At 33.1% G+C, this 19,440-nt stretch overlaps 1 protein-coding gene and 1 long non-coding RNA gene across 2 annotated transcripts; both read right to left on the reverse strand.

Annotated features, from left to right (window-relative positions):
• Nucleotides 1-5,202: 5,202 nt before the first annotated feature.
• LOC118646012 lies at nucleotides 5,203-6,960 on the reverse strand. Its single transcript, XR_004963642.1, has 2 exons — nucleotides 6,642-6,960; nucleotides 5,203-6,528 (listed from the first exon to the last, which is right to left on the reverse strand). It is a non-coding gene; the product is annotated as an uncharacterized LOC118646012 (long non-coding RNA).
• A 326-nt stretch (nucleotides 6,961-7,286) lies between these two features.
• Nucleotides 7,287-10,061, reverse strand: LOC105833405 (nose resistant to fluoxetine protein 6). The gene is made up of 8 exons (XM_036288199.1): nucleotides 10,030-10,061; nucleotides 9,593-9,758; nucleotides 9,432-9,511; nucleotides 9,216-9,311; nucleotides 9,024-9,153; nucleotides 8,694-8,871; nucleotides 8,435-8,577; nucleotides 7,287-8,361 (listed from the first exon to the last, which is right to left on the reverse strand). Exons 2-8 carry the CDS (start codon nucleotides 9,740-9,742, stop codon nucleotides 8,224-8,226), a joined length of 915 nt encoding a protein of 304 aa, XP_036144092.1. The 5' UTR covers nucleotides 9,743-9,758; nucleotides 10,030-10,061; the 3' UTR covers nucleotides 7,287-8,223.
• Nucleotides 10,062-19,440: the final 9,379 nt, after the last annotated feature.

The raw sequence follows: 19,440 nt of genomic DNA on the forward strand, positions 1-19,440 counted from the left end.
GCTATGTACAATATGATAGCAAATTTGTGGCAAGAACAGGACAAATCTTGTTAAAATTAAAATCAACAGAAATTAAATATTGAATTTTATTAATCCAGTAGGTAAATCTTTTTCACGAAAAATGCGCCATCTCGAGATAGATAGTAAAATCACCCAGAAATAGTTTAAAACCCGATAATGCAACCTTGTTATTTGCATAAAATGTGCATCATACTATTTGTGACAAGCCTTGCCAGCAAAAACTAAGCTGTTTACGGACACACATTGTCACAATTTTGTTGCAAAAGTGTGCTCGGCAAGTTTTATTTTGTTCTTGCTACTAATTTGCCGTTATTCTGTGTTTAACAAGATTTCCTGTTCCTGCCATAAATTTATTGTCATGTCGTGTAGCAAGGTTTGCTCTGTTATTTGTTTAAATTTTTTATTTTAGCGTATGTAAGATCGGAGCAAATCTTGTAATTTCTCTACGTAATATTTATGTACAAGTTTTTCTCTGTTATTTGCAGCATCGTGTGATAAAAACTTTTGCCGTAAATTTGTTCAAAACTTTTAGAAAACAAAGTAACAGACAATTACTTGTCATAAAATTGTTGTCAAAATTGAAACAATTCTTGCTGTAAAGCTTTCACGATATATGATTTTAACAGGCCTGGCTAGCTGGGGAGTAACTCATAATAGCATGTCACTATTTGTCCATGCTTTCTTAGAAGATAAATTAATTGCATTTTAATACAGACGATATACGTATATACATATTTTATGTTTATACATATTTCATATGTTTTAATGTTAAAGTTGATAATACATTATTATGATTCACTCTGTATAACCGTACAATTTAATTTTATTATAATAAATATTTCCAATATTAATAAAATTACTAATAAAAAACAAAATATAATTAGAGGAATAAAACTATTAATATGAACCATTAAAATATAGGTATTTTATATAAATGCGTGTGTTGCATGCATATGTTATAATTTTTTTATTAAATGCTGCTTCCACTTTTTAAAACTTACCAATTAAATTTCTTCGTCCAATTGTTTTTAACCAGTTTTCTGTTTTATGTACATCCTTAGGAAATCTATGTACTGGGATGACCGTACTTGATGTACACTTTGGGACGCAGCATCTGCGTACCATCTTGATAGACTGTAAATGTAAAATCAAAATCGTAATTAATACTTGTTTTATTCATTATTCTTTAATAAAACCTAAATATATGTAGTAAAGTGTATGGGGCATATATTTATGTTTGTGTGTAAATAAATACAGGCTTTTAGTATATATGTGTGTAGTATGTGTGTTGCATGTGAGGAATTAAAATAATTATATAATTTTAAACGTATAACTAAAATTTGATTAATATATTCTTTTGGTTTATACAAAAAAGTTTTAAATAAGTGTAATTTTATCAATATTACTGAGGCAATATTAAATTAATCCTTAACTGCTGGTGTACGTCTGAGATGTCGCACAAAATGTTTTTTGGAAATAATTTTTTGCATGTGCACATGTATTTTTCTAGGATTCATTATTTACAATCCTACGTACGCGAGCATTTATGCTACCAGGGGTTCGATTCTTGAATTTATTCGCAAGAAAACGTATGCGCAAATACCCACACTAACAGAAAAGTTGCAAGTTTATTGGTTAAAAGCTATACGATAGCCAATAAATTTCCAATTTTTCTGTAAGAACAGAATTTGCGAATACGTTTCTCTTGCAAATGAATTCAAGAATCGAGCCCCAGAGTTGCCTCTCTGATTCTATTAAAAAACTCGCCGGCAGTTAAGGGTTAAAAAATGACCAAATATATATAAATAACTAAAAAAAATTAATATAAATATTACTTCAATTACCTTTTTCGTTCAGAGAATTGCTTTTCAAAACTGTAAAGCCTTTGAGAGCCTTTTAAAATATCCAGCACTCGTTACACACTGTTACACTGTTGTTACACACTGGTTAGCACAAGTTATCACAAGTTATTAACCGTTGACCGTTATAGACCGTTAACACGTAGCCAGCACCAACGGTTGAGCACTGGTTGCCTACACGGAAAGAATTTTGTTTGGGCAATGGAGGGAAGAACAATAACGGTGGCCACGAGCAAACTGTTATATCAATATATTTATGAACAGGACAAAAATACAAGCAGCGCACCGACCACACAACTTTCAGCGTGGACCGAGCGAACACGACTAATAATTATAAAAACTGACGCTACTATATTCGTAGGCAGGAGGAGTCTCAATATAAAGAATGAGTAAGCAGCACTGTTGAATACAAAATGATATAAATACCTCTGGTTATGGTTAGTTTTAGAAAGTTAGTAATAGAACATATTCGGCGAATAGGAAATAGTGCAAGTCGTCACCAATCGCTAGGTAAACATCGCAAAATTGTCCTACGGACGACGTGCAGTTGCAAGCGCATGCATCTCTAATGGCGGTTAAGACGGCAGCGTACGTTTCCCTTTCCCTCGCTCGAACTTGCACGCGACCTCAGGAAGTAATGTTTCCGTCGTCCTTCGTTTTTCCTCGAGCTAATCATTTAGCTGAGCACCCTACAACAGAAAGGTGGCCGAGGCCTCGCCGGGGCCTAATGCCCGATCCGTGGTAGGATCGTCCACGCAACGCGTGGTCGCGACCAATGCCGCTGGAATGTATTAATGCGGAGAGTCTCCTGCTGATCCCTGTAAATCGACCACGCGGCGCGTCTACCGCAGTTCGTTTGGACAAGGAGTTGTGTGGTGCTGGTGTTGACGCTATTGCGGAAGCCGCACTCTTTATGTACTCTTTGTTTTGGCTAAGGGAAGAATGCACTCTTTCGGTTATCAAAGACTCGCGATAGGTTATGACTAGCCTCATGCTAGAGCACCCGGACGAGACTGAGGGTGCGGTCCCATGGAGCGGATTATGCGGAAGCGAAACGAGCGGATCACCAATCACAGGACCGTTTCGACGGAATCTTTGAAAGAGTTCTATCAGAATGATCCCGCGATTGGTGATCCGCTCGTTCCGCTTCCGCATAATTCGCTTTATGGGACCGCACCCTGACTCGACCCACGCGTCGCGCCGTAGCGAACGGGGGTGCCGACCAATCAAAACCAGGGAAGAGCTGTTTCTCGATATCGCGCATGCGGTGGTCGCTGCGCCGTCACAGCCGACTCGCGCGCAGCGTCCCTGTCGTCAGGCAATTCCCCCTTCCTCTTTTAACAAATTTTCTCTTATAAATTACCCTGAAAATGGTGGTAATTGTGGGACAACGTAAACCTTGAAGAATTTTATTATACTTTTGACAAAGTTTACTAAAATTTTAGTAAAATTTGGCAAACAACAAGAATAAAATAATTCCGTGAGCATTGCGGTCGTTAAGTGGAACTTAAATGTGATTCTAGAATGACTCACTGTCGTGAGTTGGATGTTGAAAAAGAAAAGAATGTTTCAATGTGAATTTAACAATCTAAGTACAGTGGAACCCCGCGTTAGCGTACTCCGCGTTAGCGGAAACTATCCCCTCCATATGCACTCGGCCCACATGAGTAGCGTGTGTGGGGATAGCAATGCGGTCACGTAGTATGTTAGCAGTTACGACGTATTCTTAAAGATTTGTGCGAGATTTGAGAATTTATTATTTTGTCCACATGGTCATTAAAAATTGTCTCAAAAAATTGTTTTAAAATAGTATTCGTGTAATATAAATAAAGATATATTTTTATATAAATTTTTATTTGAAAAATTCACGCACATATAAATAAAATAGCCAACACTAATTTAAAGTAAATTGTTTAAATGTAATCGCATAAGAAAAGGAACACCGATTGCAATCAAAGCTGGATTTCTAATTTGATAATATTTTATTTATAAATTATATGCTGGAAAATAATAATAAATTAGAAGTGTAGGGAATATAAAATATTTGGGAATGTAATTTATTACAGAGGTACGAGATGTGAGTTTTTCGGACGGCTATAGATACGATTGATTTGATCTGAGACGCTCTGCTTGCAATTTTATGATCAAATACATTTAGTCTTAAGAGGATGCTAAAGCCGTGTGTTTTACCGATATTCTGTTCAACCACTTAGTTTCGAATTGAATTTACAGAATTGATAATCTTTTTACACTTTTAAAGTACGAACACAAATAAACCTAGGGACGATTAGATAAAGAATAAAAATGCAAAAAATTTTTTAAAGTTTATTTGTTTATAAAAATATTTGCTTTAAAATACAAGTTATGTAGCTTATACGTACAAATGAATGGTGTTTCCGGGTTCGGAATAGATTGAGGAATAAGACTATAATCGTCAAATTACGATTACAAGCCGTAAAAAAAAGATATTTATATAATAAAAGCGCTTAAATGAATAAAATTTTTGATCACATAATATGTTTTTTTACGGCTTGTAATCGTAATTTGAGAAATATAGTCTCATTCCTTCTATTCCAAACTGCGAGACACCATTTATTTGTAAGTATAAGATATATAACTTGTATTTTAAAGCAAATTTATGCTTTAGACTAAGCAATAGAAGATAACCTCGCGTTAGCGGACTCAAAGCCCCGAACAGTCCGCTAACGCGGGATTCCACTGTACAACGCTGGCGGAAAAATTTTCTACAAAATTTTAAAAAACTACAAAAATTTACAAAAGTGTTCCAATTCTAGCATTTTTCTACAGAAACTACAAAAAAATGCTAGAATTGGAACATTTTTGTAAATTTTTGTAGTTTTTTAGAATTTTGTAGAAATTTTTCCGCCAGAGAACTTAGCTTTATTTTTTATAAATAACTAGAAAAAAAACAAAAACAACTTTAAATGTCTTAAAATATATTAAAATAAAACAGTACAAAATCAAATGTAAATTATTATTTTTGCATGTGATCTAACATTACTTTAGGAAGAAATTTTTCAAAATAAACATTAACAGGTCTTGCAGTCAGATCATAAACATATTGATCATCAAAAAGCACTCTTTTTAAAACAAAATCGTTTCCTTTCTCTGAATAAACTAAGTAATCACATTCGTTAATTCCACTTACTAACATGCCAATTTGTATCTGTGCATAATGATCAGTTGTTTTTTTCAATTGTCCATATTTGTCCAAAGTCTTTATTGCTTTCATTTCAATAAGTTTGGAGGCAGTTAGATGAACTCCTTCCTTAATAGTTTTTATTCCTATATTTCGTAAAAATTTTTTATTTTCATCTATTATAATAACATCCAGACTAGCGCCAAGCCATGGTAATTCAGGTCGAATTAAAAGACCAGATTTAACAATTTTGCACTTGAACATACTTTCGTATATTTCTCCTGCAAGATCTTCACAGCGAAGGCCCCGAAGCGCATCTTCATTTCCAGTAAAAGTGCTGTGATATAGATTTTTGTATCTCTTGTCCCAGTTGGCGTTGGGATTGACGTAATATAAGTACTGACTGCGAGCTTTTGAGGCTGTCAATCTTTTCTTACGTTCGCTTAACCATTTACTGTTTCTTTGACTACCACTTGCAATTTCAACGCTTTGCTATAAAGTTACTTTAATATGATTTTCATAAAATGTAATTAATTCAGGATCTAAAAGTTGATGTTTTTGATGAGACAAGGTTCGAAAAAAACCAAGAATTCTTCATGATCGAAATGTGAGAAGACTGTGAAAAAATTCTAAATTTTCTGAAACATTGTTTACGGTATCTTCTTCATTATCAGATGATTTAAATCCTTTATGTAAATTACTGATAAATATAGAATATTCGCTCTGTACTGCACCTATTATATAATAAAAAAAAATTAAAAATACACTATCACTTTTTTCTCATTTGATGACATATTGTCAGCTGTCATTTTTGTCAGATTACAAAAATCTAACAAAGAGTTAAGACCGACATAAAATCACGATCTTGATTTTTTGCAGCTTTTCTGGAATAAAATCTTACTTTTATCATATAATGTTGTTTTAAATGTACAATTAATAAAAATTTAAAAAGGTTTTTTAATAAAAAAGTCATAACAGAAACTTGCAAATAGAAATGGTTCAGATAACATTTTTAAAGAAACAACTTGAGTATTTTATTGTATTATTATTAAATTTTTGTAAAATATTTTGCAATAATAGTAAATTAATTCTGAATGATGAATGTTTTAAACATATTAATGCCAATACGGTAGTAAATTGCCAATACAGTCTGCATCCATATAATATAATTGCTGACTTTTTATTTATTTATTTTTTCATTACTTAAAAAAAAGGTCAGCAATTTATTGATATTATGAACAAAGATCCAGCATTATTCAGTATCTGCAGTACGCTTACAATTTGTCAGTCGATTACACCCACCATCTTTGCTCCATCTCTTTTGTAACTTCTGGTAGTTTTGACACATACACATCTTTCTGCAATTTTAAATGGCACAGCTCAGAAATACGTTTTGCTTCATATTCCTTTAGAGTAGCAGATTTTAATGATCCCTATTGTTGCTCAATGTCAGTGCAACTAAGATCGTCTAGTTCTGATTCATCAACTCTAGAAAAAAGATAAATTTAATATTATTAAAACAAATTTCTTTATATTATTTCTTGTAAAATCTTTGTAATAATTATCCAATAATATAATAGCAGCTTAATAAAATAACATACCTGGACAGATACAGCATGATTATTGCAACAATGTGTTTACATTTTTGTGATTGACCAGCTGGGCATTGACAATCCAAAGACTGCTTATTCACAAGCCGTGAACCAAAATCCTTAGATAAATCAACCCAATGAATTTGAAATTAGTTGAATTAAATAAGGATGCTGGCTGTTCAAACCTGAGGTTCTGAGTACAAGCGCTTGTACATGCACTGCAGTAGCTTTTTGCTCTTTTTTGCCAACAGAGATGACTAACCTACTTTTTAACACCTCTTCACCTTCACGTAATGGTCTCACAAATCCCTCTGTGGCTTTTATTACGTCTATTACAGACAGCATTTTAAATAAAATGCAAAGATTCACAAATTTAATTCCTGTATATAATAAATCTGTCTGATTTACGCTAGTTTGACATCTTATTACCAAGAGCGCTCGAGAAATCTTTGCATCGCCAATAAATTTTACTATACTTTTAACAAAATTTACTAAAACTTTGCCAAATTTTCTTAAAATTTTACTAAATTTCAGTAAATTTTATTAAAAATTTGGTAAAATTCTCTAAAGTTTACATTGTTTCACAATTACCATGATTTTCGGATAATTTTTAAGAGAAAATTCTTTTCGTGTATATTTAAAAAAATCTTTAATAAGCCTGATATATGCTGCTATTGCTACTTTCATACAATTCATTTGTGTTTGTTTACAAATATTTGATGTAACAATTAACTTTTTGTAAATGAATTATATAAGAAATTGGCATATCTCATAATAATAAGCTATGCAAAGATGTTAGTCGACACAGGCTCCGGTTTCAGCAAATGTCTTTATTGAGCCTGAGATGTTCATATTTTCTCAGTAAATATAGTTTCTACACGAGACATTTACAATTATAATTTAATAAAAGTTAATGAATTTGCATGATTACTGCAGTCTTCGATAAAAAGATATTTATCTATAGCAGCGGCTATAAGAGAAAGAACTGTTGCAAAATTGATTATTTTCTAAAGTTTATATTGTTTAAAAATATGTTATAAACAATTAAAATGTTTTTTCCTTGCGTTCAACAATCCCTTGTCAAAACCGGATGTAAAAAGGCTGCGCCGAACCAGATCGGGACCAAACCGGGCGTCTCGACCAGACGCTCAATACAATTTTGCGTCAAAACTCGTTTGTATTTCAAGAATATCGGGCAATATCATGTTGGGATCAAGGCAGGCGTCTCGACCAAGCGTATTCGAGAATTATTTCCTAATGTCTAGTTAAAAGGCAGGAATACAAGACAGCACCAGATTGGGGCCAAACCGGGCATCCCTGAACTGGCGCGCCCGGAAATTCCCGACCAGGCCCCGGCCGCAAATCGGGAATATCCGGACAAATTTCCACTTAGGTATTATTACACTATTATTTCTTATTTGCTTTAATTTTTTATTTTATTGTTTAGATCTATAAAAATTTTTTACAAATATAACATTTTCTTAATTCTAAGATGTTTGTTTCAAAGTTTACTTTCTAAAACGTACCTTTGAAATACTTAAATAATTCTAAACTTTTAGCATATGACATTACATAGTATCTGTATACAAAATTACAATACTTTTCTATGCATTTTATTGCGATATGGCATAAACATTTGCATTAACAGGATACAAGGTATTTCCACCATCAAAGACAATATATAAGCACAAACGTAACTGATCGTAATGTATCCCACCCACAGAACAATCTGGACACAAAAATCAAATAAAGTTAATATATTTGTCTATTAATATTATAATTTTTAACATTTATATACTTACCCAAGACATAAATTCAAAATGAATTGATGTTTCACTATAATATCTAATCGATCGTATGATGATAGGATGTATAAGATAAGCACAGTAATTGAGTCTGCTAAGCGGAATCCAGATTTGAAACGATAATAACTTGTTAATAATGCCTATAACAAAGATAAATAAATATATATATGTATATAGTGTTTGTGTGTGTGTGTTACACATTAAAAATATAAATCATTTTAATGAGATAAATTTATATATTAATAAATAAACAAACCTCCGTGTTTAGTAGAACACGCTAGTACAATCCATGCTATACCTATGGCCCAAAGTGTTTTGTGAAAAGCAACATAGATAGCAATAGATAACACGGATTCAAGTCGCTTGTAAAATAATAGGAAAACGTTACAAGCGCTACCAAGACAAAAAATGCACCAACACGAAATTACAACTTTCTGAAATTAATGTACAAAATTATTAAAATACATTGTTATTTATTCATTACTATATTAAATATTAAATAATTTAAAATTAATAAATAAATAGTTTATTTAATTATTTAAATATCTATTTCTTTTTAATACGTTGTACTAAAATAATACTTAACTCTTTTTAAGACAAAATTATTTTTTAATTTTATTAAAATATAGCCCGCAATTATCCCAATAATATATGAATTTATTCTCGTCCATGGTGGGATATATAAAACATCTCGTAGTCTATACATTTCATCAGGTCTGTAACAATAAAAAGTTCTTTCAAGTAATTTCTCGATATAAAAGATGTTTCAATAACTTACGTTGGTACATATGTGTAAATATATGAAATAGAACCGCTAATAACGATGGAGCTTAATAAAAGTGCACCCAATATCATAACAGCAGCGTAAAAGTACCTGTAATTCACAATATATATTTATTTAAATATATATGCAAGAAACACATTATCCGCAATGCAGCATCAAACACATACACACACATACACACAACTAATTATAATGTAATAGATTACTTACACAGTCGATAAAATTAATGTTGCCACAGCGATTACAAAAAATTGCATTTCATTAGCTAGATACCAACTCCAACTCATGCACTGTAATAAAAATTTCAGGAAGTTTTAGATTTAAACATATTATCAAGCCAATTTTAATTAAACGTGTTTATAGTTTTATACCATTGCATCGACATCAAAGAAGTTATTTATGTACAGTAGATTTCTCCACCAATACTTCGCGCAGGTTTCATGCGACCTCTCGTACATATATATTTGTGATACCTTGTCAAACCAAGCGGAGCTTAGTTGCAATATTCCTAATACCATCATGTATGCGGGTGTCAACCTTAACAAAATTTTAATTAATAATATTAAAAAACAAGCAATTGTTTACCCATATATTAGAATTAAAAAATCGATTTTATGAGTGAAGTATGAGTGCAATAAAAGTTAATTTTTATTTTACTCATACAATAATTCTATTATATCGATTTTATTAAATATAAAAAAACATACCGAAAAAATCTTCTTATTACATAGATAAAAAATTCAGTTAATTTCTCTCTGCATCGAATCGGATTAATCAATATTTTATCTCTTAAATAGTTATAAGTTACCAAAAATCCACTTGAAAAGAAGTAAATATCGACTGTTACGAGTCCAATAAATACGTCACATAAATAACCAGTATAATTATCCATAGTTCTCCACAACACTACCTTATTATCTGTGAATAAATACAATTTTCATTACATGAGAAAAATAAAAAAAACAAAAGATGAAAACATATTTTAAATTTTACTCGCCGAGAGAGTCCAATGTAAAATATATGCTGTGAATTAAAATTATCACACACATATTTAAAAATTTTAAGCTGTGAATGACTGGTATTGTTTCAGCATCTAATTTTGTATTAAACATTTTTCTTGTGTTTGTATAAAAGGAGAAACATATTAGTATTTTTCCAATTACGCTTTTCCAATGCAAAGACGAATTTAATTTTATTTCCTTTTCTTTAGACATGTTTTTGATACCTAAATCATATTTCGAAACCGTTAGTAATACATTAATATAAAATTAAAAAAATTTTAAATTAAAAATAATATTAAATAAAACAAATTTATAATACACATACGTATAAACGTACATACAGCACACAATATCCAATATACATCCGTTTTTTTGCTTTATTTTGTTCAAATGTCCGTGGACGTACAAATGTTTTAAAAACATACATTATATTTTGCATCTCGTTCTCGATGATTACCTGTAGTAGCATCTCGCGCGCGAACAACTCCACAACATTTAGAGCTTGAGATTTGAAATTCCCTCCACTTGTGTCGAGCACCACGCGTCATCCGGGTTACACTCATATTGTTTCGTTGTGCGTGGAACTTCACAACTAACCCAGATAGCACATAGGTGAATACAAGTTCATAGAGAATTTATTTCAAAGAATGCATACAGATTTAGAAAAATGAATGTCTGAAGAATTCATGAAGAATTAACCATAATCAGTTCGTCTTGAAGTATTCCTTAAAAGTTTATTATAATGAATACTTTGCGACTCAAATTTTGAATACTTTTTGAGGAATTACAATTCGTGTGCGAGTGCCGTGCCGCGACTGAATCCATGATCCATCTCGTCCTCGTGCCATGTGATCGTGCCTCGTGCCGCTCGTGCGTCGTATATTTCGTAGCGATATATACCCAGACAACACGCATGTCTAAAAGACATCTTTAAGACGTCTTAAAAGAGACGTCTTTGAGACTTTACCAAAAGACGTCTTTATGACGTCTTAAAATCGTCTTATTTTAGACGTCTCTCTTAAGACGTCTAAAATACGTCTTTTTTAAGACATTCTTTGAGACGCCATTTAGACGTCTTTACGACGTCTGAGAAAGACGTTTTTAAGACGTCGAATGACGCACATAACCAAATCTGCCGTGTGATGCGATCAAGTCGATCGACGTGCTTATCCCGTATCAATTTTTGAACTCTTGCACGTATCGCGTGTGTGTTGGGACGTTTTGTCCTGGTTTGCTGTGTAACGCAGCCGAGTGTGGATACGTTAATACAACACAACTTTTTAACTCTCGTACGTATCGCGTGTGTAGGCTGTTATTGGAAATAATTAACCTTTCTGACAACAGTTTTTGACAATTAATAAACCGGACGATAATAGTGTTGCGCTTAAGTTGCTGTAAAATATGTGACTGAATCCAGTATCTCTGTAAAATTCTGTAATTTCCAATCACGAAAACATAAAATTGAAATATATAATATAAAATTTTGTATTTATAAAAAAAACTTATCTTAATAATAAAATAAAAATAATGAAATATAAATATAAAGTATTTTGTTTAAAATAATAAAAAATAAAAAATAATAAACCTAGCTTTTGGAATCCTTGGCGGAAAAATTTTCTACAAAATTCTAAAAAACTACAAAAATTTACAAAAGTGTGTTTCAAATTTAGCATTTTTCTGTAAAAACTACAAAAAAATGCCAGAATTGGAACACTTTTGTAAATTTTTGTAGTTTTTTAGAATTTTGTAGAAATTTTTTCGCCAGGGATGTCTAAAATAATTTTTATATAAGACGTCTCAAAAACGTCATAAATAAAAAAAATTAGACGTCTTTTAGACGTCTTAAAAACGTCTTAAATCGGGTCATAAGACGTCTTAAAGACGTCTAAAAGACGTCTTTCTGATAGTTTTATAAGACGTCTTATAGAAATATAAGACGTCTTTTAGACGTCTTTAAGACGTCATAATGTTCTCTGGGTATTAATTATCCAGCAATTAAGTGCGTAAAATTCCTGCAGGATTATCGTATCCACGTTTTATTGAATAGTAAGTATACGCGGTTGAAGATACATTTCTACAAATTGCTACCATATTAAGCTGAACATCAACTAACAATAACGTTACGTCTATATTATAATTTACCATTCAACAGTATTATTATTGTGTACAACATGTATATATAGTGCATGTATTCTGGTGAGTGAGAAATTATAATATTGGTGTAATGTTTGTTAGTTGGTGTATTTTTTGGTTATTTTGCAATTTTTTATCTATTATATACACTACTCCCCTTGAATTCATAAAGTATACATCTGCTGAATACCGTATGAATACTTGAAGAAGTTCTCAAGAATTCGAACTTTGGTGCATGTAACTTCCTCAGTCATTCTTATAGTATTCTTCTATGAATTCCTAAAGAATTACAATTCAGGAAAGAAGAAAACTTGAAGAATACTTTAGGAATTCACTGTGCTATCTGGGAAGGAGATCATTTGAGTAAAAATATTTTCACAATTTTAATTTTACCATGCCGAGAGAGAAGAAAAGGAAGAAATCGAGATCCTTTTCTCGAGATCGTAAAAGATCAGACACAGAATCTCGAAAGAGACTTCAAAACATGGAAATACAGCTACATAACCTTTAACAGCCATTGTGTCAAAGTTTATAGAAGGAAATATGCTGGTCAAAGAACCAGACGACAACAAAGACACAGAAATAGCATCGCCAATAGGTAAGCAAATAATCGCAGAACATAATTCCACACGAATTTGTTTTTGCAGATGGTCCACACGACCGCTGCGGGCAACAAGCCATTGAGTCTGATACCTGACGAAAAATTTCTGTCACAGCTGTTCCACACGAACACTGTGGGCAATAAGCCTTAACAGTTAGTGCTTTTAAGTTTGATAAATCACTTTTCCCATCGCTTTCTATCAGAACCCCACAGACAATAAGCAAAATAAATGCTAAATAAGACAATAAGTCTCGTTGACAATAAATCCATGTCACGCTATCAGATGTAAAATGTAGTCATTTCCCCCTTTCAGAACTCCTAGACTTGACTGATAAAGAAAACGATAGAACCTTGCCAATGAAAGCGTAGAAGACGAAGAAGAAGACACCAATAGAGAGGCTGATATGGAAATCTTGAATCTAGTCGGAAAAGAAGTAGAAACCACTTCCGACCTAAAGATTCAAGAAGAAGTCAAAGTGATCTGGAGAAAATTTATGTCGGAAGGTCTATCAGAAAAAACTAAGGAAGCTATAATTTCAAAATATCCTAGAGAGGGCAATTTCTATACGGAAGCTCCAAAGATTAATTTGGAAATTCAACCAGCCCTAACGGAGATTGCTAAGAAACGTGACCAACACTTTACGGACACTCAAAATAACGCTGGAACAGCCATAATGGCATTGACGGCTGCAGTCTCCATGATAGCTGACCAACCGGATGAAGGCCTAGATTATACTCATTTCACGAGCTTTCTTTGTGACGCGGGAAAATTGGTAGCAGATATCTTCTACCAACAGTCGATGACAAGAAGGGCATTCATTACACCCCTACTTAACAAAGCTATCAAACCTACAGTCGAAGCAACAAAACCAGATGATAAATGGTTGTATGGTCAAAACTTCGCAGAACAAGTAAAAGAAGCCAAAGCTGTAGAAAAAGCTTGTTTACAAATAAAAGCTGTCGACAGATCAAGGTTATTAAAGAAACCAGCTTCGGAAAACTGGAAAACCCCACCTGTCAAAGCCAGACAGGTGGGTGCACCTTACAATCGTCGAATATTTCTCAGAAACAAACAGAGAACATCATCAACGCATCCATCAATCAGCAGCTCCTCATCCCGGTTGAAAAGCCACTCGTCTCGAACGTCGACTCGCAGATAGAAGAGGTAATACCGCTAGCAGGAAGGCTGTCACACTATTTAGACGCTTGGAAAAAAGTATCAAGCGATAAATTTGTTTTCAAATGTCTTCAGGGATACAAAATCCCATTTATAAAAACACCAACACAAAAGATAGCTCCAAATGAATCAAATTGGAACTTAAAAGATTCACTAAATATTGAAAATGAGATTAACAATCTATTAAATAAGGGAGCTATCGAAGAATGCAGGGAAAGTAAAGATCAATTTATCTCTCCATACTTTCTAGTCTCAAAACAGGATGGTTCTTATAGATTTATTATAAATCTAAAAAAGTTAAATGAATTTATCGATGCAATTTATTTTAAAATGGAAGACATAAAATCAGTTAAAAACTTAATGTTTAAGAATGCATACATGACTTCCCTTGATTTACAAGATGCATATTTCTTAATTCCAATAGAAGATACTAGCAGAAAATTTTTAAGATTTAAATTTAAAGGTTACACCTATCAATTTAAATGCCTACCTTTCGGTTTATGCACAAGTCCTTTTGTATTTACAAAAATTATGAAACCTATAGCAAACCTTTTAAGATCAAAGGGTTTCCTATCAATTATATATTTAGATAACTTATTACTAATGGAAAAAAGTTATTACACGTGTCAAGTCAACACTACCGAAACGATTAAGTTACTCGAAAGTTTAGGCTTTATTATTAATTACAAGAAAAGTTCTTTAATTCCCAACCAAAAGTAAATATTTGGGCTTCATTTTAAATTCAAAAAACTATACTATAGAATTAAAAGAAAAGAAAAAGAAACAAGTTCTAAATTTATTAGATTGTTTTAAGGTCGGTAACAGTAACTATTCGGGATTTCGCTTACTTTTTAGGAATCCTAAACGCTTGTTACTCAGCAGTCGCATATAGCACAATACATTGCAAAAGTTTTGAAAGAATAAGATTCATACAATTACTACTAAAAGATAACAATTATGAAGCAAAAATGTCTATTGATAACATACTAGAAGAGGACTTGCGTTGGTGGAGGAAAAATGTTCTAAAAGCTAATCCTATTAGAACAATGATTTTTAAAATTTCCATAGACTCAGACGCCTCTCTGACAGGTTGGGGGATCTTCTCAGAAGGAATTAGAATTGGAGGGTTCTGGAGCTCCGAGGAAAGAAAGCATCATATAAATTTTCTAGAGTTATTAGCAAGAAGTACTAGAGTACTTAGCACTAAAATCCTTTGCAAAGAATCTAAGAAACTGCGAAATTCTGTTACGAATGGATAACACAACAGCTATTTCTTATATTAATAAAACAAGGAGAGTACAGTTTCCTCATCTCAGTAACTTGGCAAAAAGAATTTGGAACTGGTGCGAAGCAAGAAAAATTTGGATTTTTGCGTCTTACATTTCTTCCAAGGAAAATATAGAAGCGGACGCTGCATCACAAAATAAAAACATTGATACAGAATGGGATTTGTCCCCTGAAATATATAAATACATATCCCAGAGATTTGGCCCCTTTTCTATCGACCTATTTGCATCAAGAGAAAACAAAAAATGTAAGACCTTTTGCTCACGATTCCCAGATCCAGAAGCTACTTTTATTGATGCATTCACAATTGATTGGGCTGACAAAAATTTTTACGTTTTCCCCCCTTTTGCTCTAATAGCTCCTACCCTAAAAAAAAAAAAATATTTTGGATAGAGCACATAGTACCATGATTGCCCCCGTCTGGCCATCGTAACCATAGTACCCATTGCTAATGTCTCTTGTAAACCACCACTGGTCTTTAAACCTAATATAAAATTACTACTCTCTCTTTGCAGGAAAATATTACATCCGCTACATGCAAGCCTTTCCCTGGTTGCCGTGCAATTATCAGGGAAGCATTCTTAAAAAGAAAGTTCCTGAAGACTCTCTGGATATTATTATAAGTTCAATAACAGAATCAACTATCAAACAATACGAAGGATATCTAAAACAGTGGTGGGAATTTACACAGAGACAAAAGACCGAGCCGCTTAACCCTAATGTAACAACAATTATACAATTCTTAACCATGAAATTTAATGAAGGAAGCAGCTATAGCTTGATAAACTCCATGAGATCGGCTATCTCACTCATCTCCATGGAGGATTTCTCAAATAATAACACGGCAAGATTTTTGAAAGGCATATACAAAAAACGTCCAAGTAAACCTAGATACTCTACAACTTGGGATACATCGATCGTTCTCGATTATATTGAAAAGCTAAACGTCCCTAATAACCTAAAGATCTTATTGGAAAAAACCTCTACACTACTAGCATTAACGACAGCACACAGACTCCAAACACTGGCATTAATCAACATCTAAAATATCTTAGTTTTAAAAGACGCGATTAAAATAAAAATTCCTGATCCAATAAAAACATCAAAACGAAATAGTTTACAACCAGAATTAATACTGCCAAATTTTAAGGAAAATCCCAATTTCTGTGCTGTTTCCTCTATTAAGGCATACTTACAAGCGACTAAAACCCTGAGAGGCGAGGAAAGGAATTTGTTTATTTCAACAAAAAAACCTCACAAAGCCGTTACATCTTAAACCATTGGTCACTGGATAAAGAACCTGCTAGAAAAAGCAGGTATAGATACTGATCAATTTAGTGCGTACAGTACGCGACATGCTTCAGTTTCAAAAGCCTTTAATCAGGGTGTCGATCTTAGTATTATAAGAAAAACCGCAGGCTGGTCTCAGAAATCAGAAGTTTTCGCAAAATTCTACAATCGCCCAATTCAGACTTTAGATAATACTTTTGCGTGCGCAATACTATATAAATAATATTCTTTATATTTATATTTACATACAAATAAATCACTATTTAAGTTTAATTACAATCGCTTACCTGGTCATCTAGAAACAGCGTAATAAACATAATATTTACATCACAATTCATGAGATGAAATTATCAAACTCTAAACACCTACAGGTAATCATCGAGAACAAGATGCGAAATATAACTGTAAGATCGAACGAGCCCAGCGAAGGTGGGCGAAGTTCAATCACAATTATGTGAGCATCTCGTTCGAAGATGATTACATCCTCACCACCCCTCAAAAAAAAAAAACAATCCGTAATCATCTTCAAATCGTGATAATTTTATCCACTCTCTAAACAGTCTAAACTATATGAGTGTAACCCGGATGACGCGTGGCGCTCGACACAAGTGGAGGGAATTGCAAATCTCAAGCTCTAAGGCCGGAATTCATAGTCGAATCTTATTCAAGTTCCAGCTTAAGCACGATCTTGAGACGTCAATGCTGTTATTTCATTGGTTAAGTAAGTCTCAAGTCGGCTCGAAGCTAGACTTAAGACAATGCTTGAGCTTAAGATCGATCTATGAATCCCGTCCTAAATGTTGTATAGTTGTTCGCGCGCGAGGCGCTACTACAGGTAATCATCTTCGAACGAGATGCTCACATAATTGTGATCGAACTTCGCCCACCTTCGGCGGGCTCGTTCGATCTTACAATTATTTGACGTTCAAAATATATTTATATTTAGTGATTTAGAGCCAGTTGTTCCTTGATAAATTTATCTATCAGGTAAATATGTGTCTGTCTTTATTTATTTGAGAAAAAAGTTATGAGAGACACACTTACCTCTTAGGTAAGTATATCAAAAAGTTGGAACAATACCCAGCGAGAAACAATAATGAATTCGACATCAATTCGACGTCAAATCGACATCGAAGTGATGATTTCGATGTCGAATCAATGTCGATTCGATGTACTATTTCTCCCTAGGTAGGCCCATAAAGATGTTTATTTTACGTACGTTTGAAAAAAATTCTTGTATAAAATAATTGTTAACTTTTTTTGATATGCAATAAAAATAATAGCATATATGAGAAAAATATTTTCTTGAGAAATGGCGTAGATCGAGTTCAAAATTCTACGAGCTTACAAACTTTAGCTATATCATATTTTTCTATTACTTTCTATTACTTTCATAAAGTGAGATACACAAAAAGGATAGATCCGTCACTTAATTTTGAATAATAATATAAAGATCATATTAAAATTATTTAAAATTATTTAAATAGAATTTCAAATTATTATTGCACATTTCTGTGATTGACATTAAAACACCAAAAATACCAAAATAATTTGTTTTTTTTAATTATTTGTTTTATTATAGGTGGAGTGTTTTTAATGCTATTTGAACTTAATTAGTTAGCAATTTATTAATTGTACAAAATATATTAAGATAATAGTATCTGTACAATTACAAACAATAATATAAAGTTTAAATACAGTAAAAAAATAACTACTCATTTTTTTTCCGACCAAAAGAGAGGACTTCGTTTGCCTACAATCCCAATTGCCTACAGTTTCGTTTGCACACAAATTTGGCAAAGCTACTCGATTGCCTACACTCCCGATTGCCTACAATCTCGATTGCCTACAGCTTCGTTTGCACACGCACAAATAATTAAGGTACAGAAGTGGGATTGGGCACACATGATATTATTGCGCCCATACACATTGCACACACGACAATATTGCGCGCAGACACATTGCACACATGATATTATTTCGTTTATACACATTGCATACATGACATTATTGCGCACATACACATTACACACATGATAATATTGCGCACACGCTCATTGCATACATAATATCATTGCGCTCATACACTCTGAAGGCACGATTTCAATAACTTGGGCGCCTTGATTTAACCGTGGTTTTTGACAGTATTTTTTATGCTCAACAAAAAATTGTATAGATCTTATTATAGAGCTACTTGCTTTAGTTGTCAAGATATATCATATTAAAAATAAAAATAAAAGTAGATAAAAAATAAAGAGAAAAAGTAGATCTGGCTTTGCATGGAAAATCGCAAACCCATGTGGAACAGTACGAAGCGTGGGCACTTCTTCGCTGTGGCCACACACACACACACGCGCGCGCGCCGGTGTAAAGAGGCCTCCCTCCCCCCTCCGGCACTCACCCCGTCGGTAAGAGTGCCTGGAAAGTCGTAAACCCATGTGGTAATTGTTATGTGTGCAATGTGTATGTGCGCAATAATGTCATGTGTGCAATGTGTATGGATGTATTAATATCATGTGTGCAATGTGCATGAGCGAAATAATATCATGCGTGCAATGTGTCGACGCGCAATATTGTCGTGTGTGCAATGTGTATGGGCACAATAATGTCATGTGTGTAATCTTACTCTTGTACCTTAATTATTTTCGTGTGTGCAAACGAAGCTATAGGCAATTGGAATTGTAGACAAGTGGGACGCGCCCCCCCTCCCCGATTAAAAGCCTAATATTA

This window comes from Monomorium pharaonis, chromosome 6 (assembly GCF_013373865.1).
Source record: "Monomorium pharaonis isolate MP-MQ-018 chromosome 6, ASM1337386v2, whole genome shotgun sequence".
Taxonomy (NCBI): Eukaryota; Metazoa; Arthropoda; class Insecta; order Hymenoptera; family Formicidae; genus Monomorium; species Monomorium pharaonis.

Coding starts and splice junctions, on each gene's coding strand:
- LOC105833405 (XM_036288199.1), bottom strand. CDS start 9,742: ATGATGGTATTAGGAATATTGCAACTAAGCTCCGCTTGGTTTGACAAG. Junction 9,154..9,215: donor ATTTACACATATGTACCAAC/GTAAGTTATTGA, acceptor TTATTGTTACAG/ACCTGATGAAATGTATAGAC. Junction 8,578..8,693: donor GTGTTCTACTAAACACGGAG/GTTTGTTTATTT, acceptor TCTTTGTTATAG/GCATTATTAACAAGTTATTA.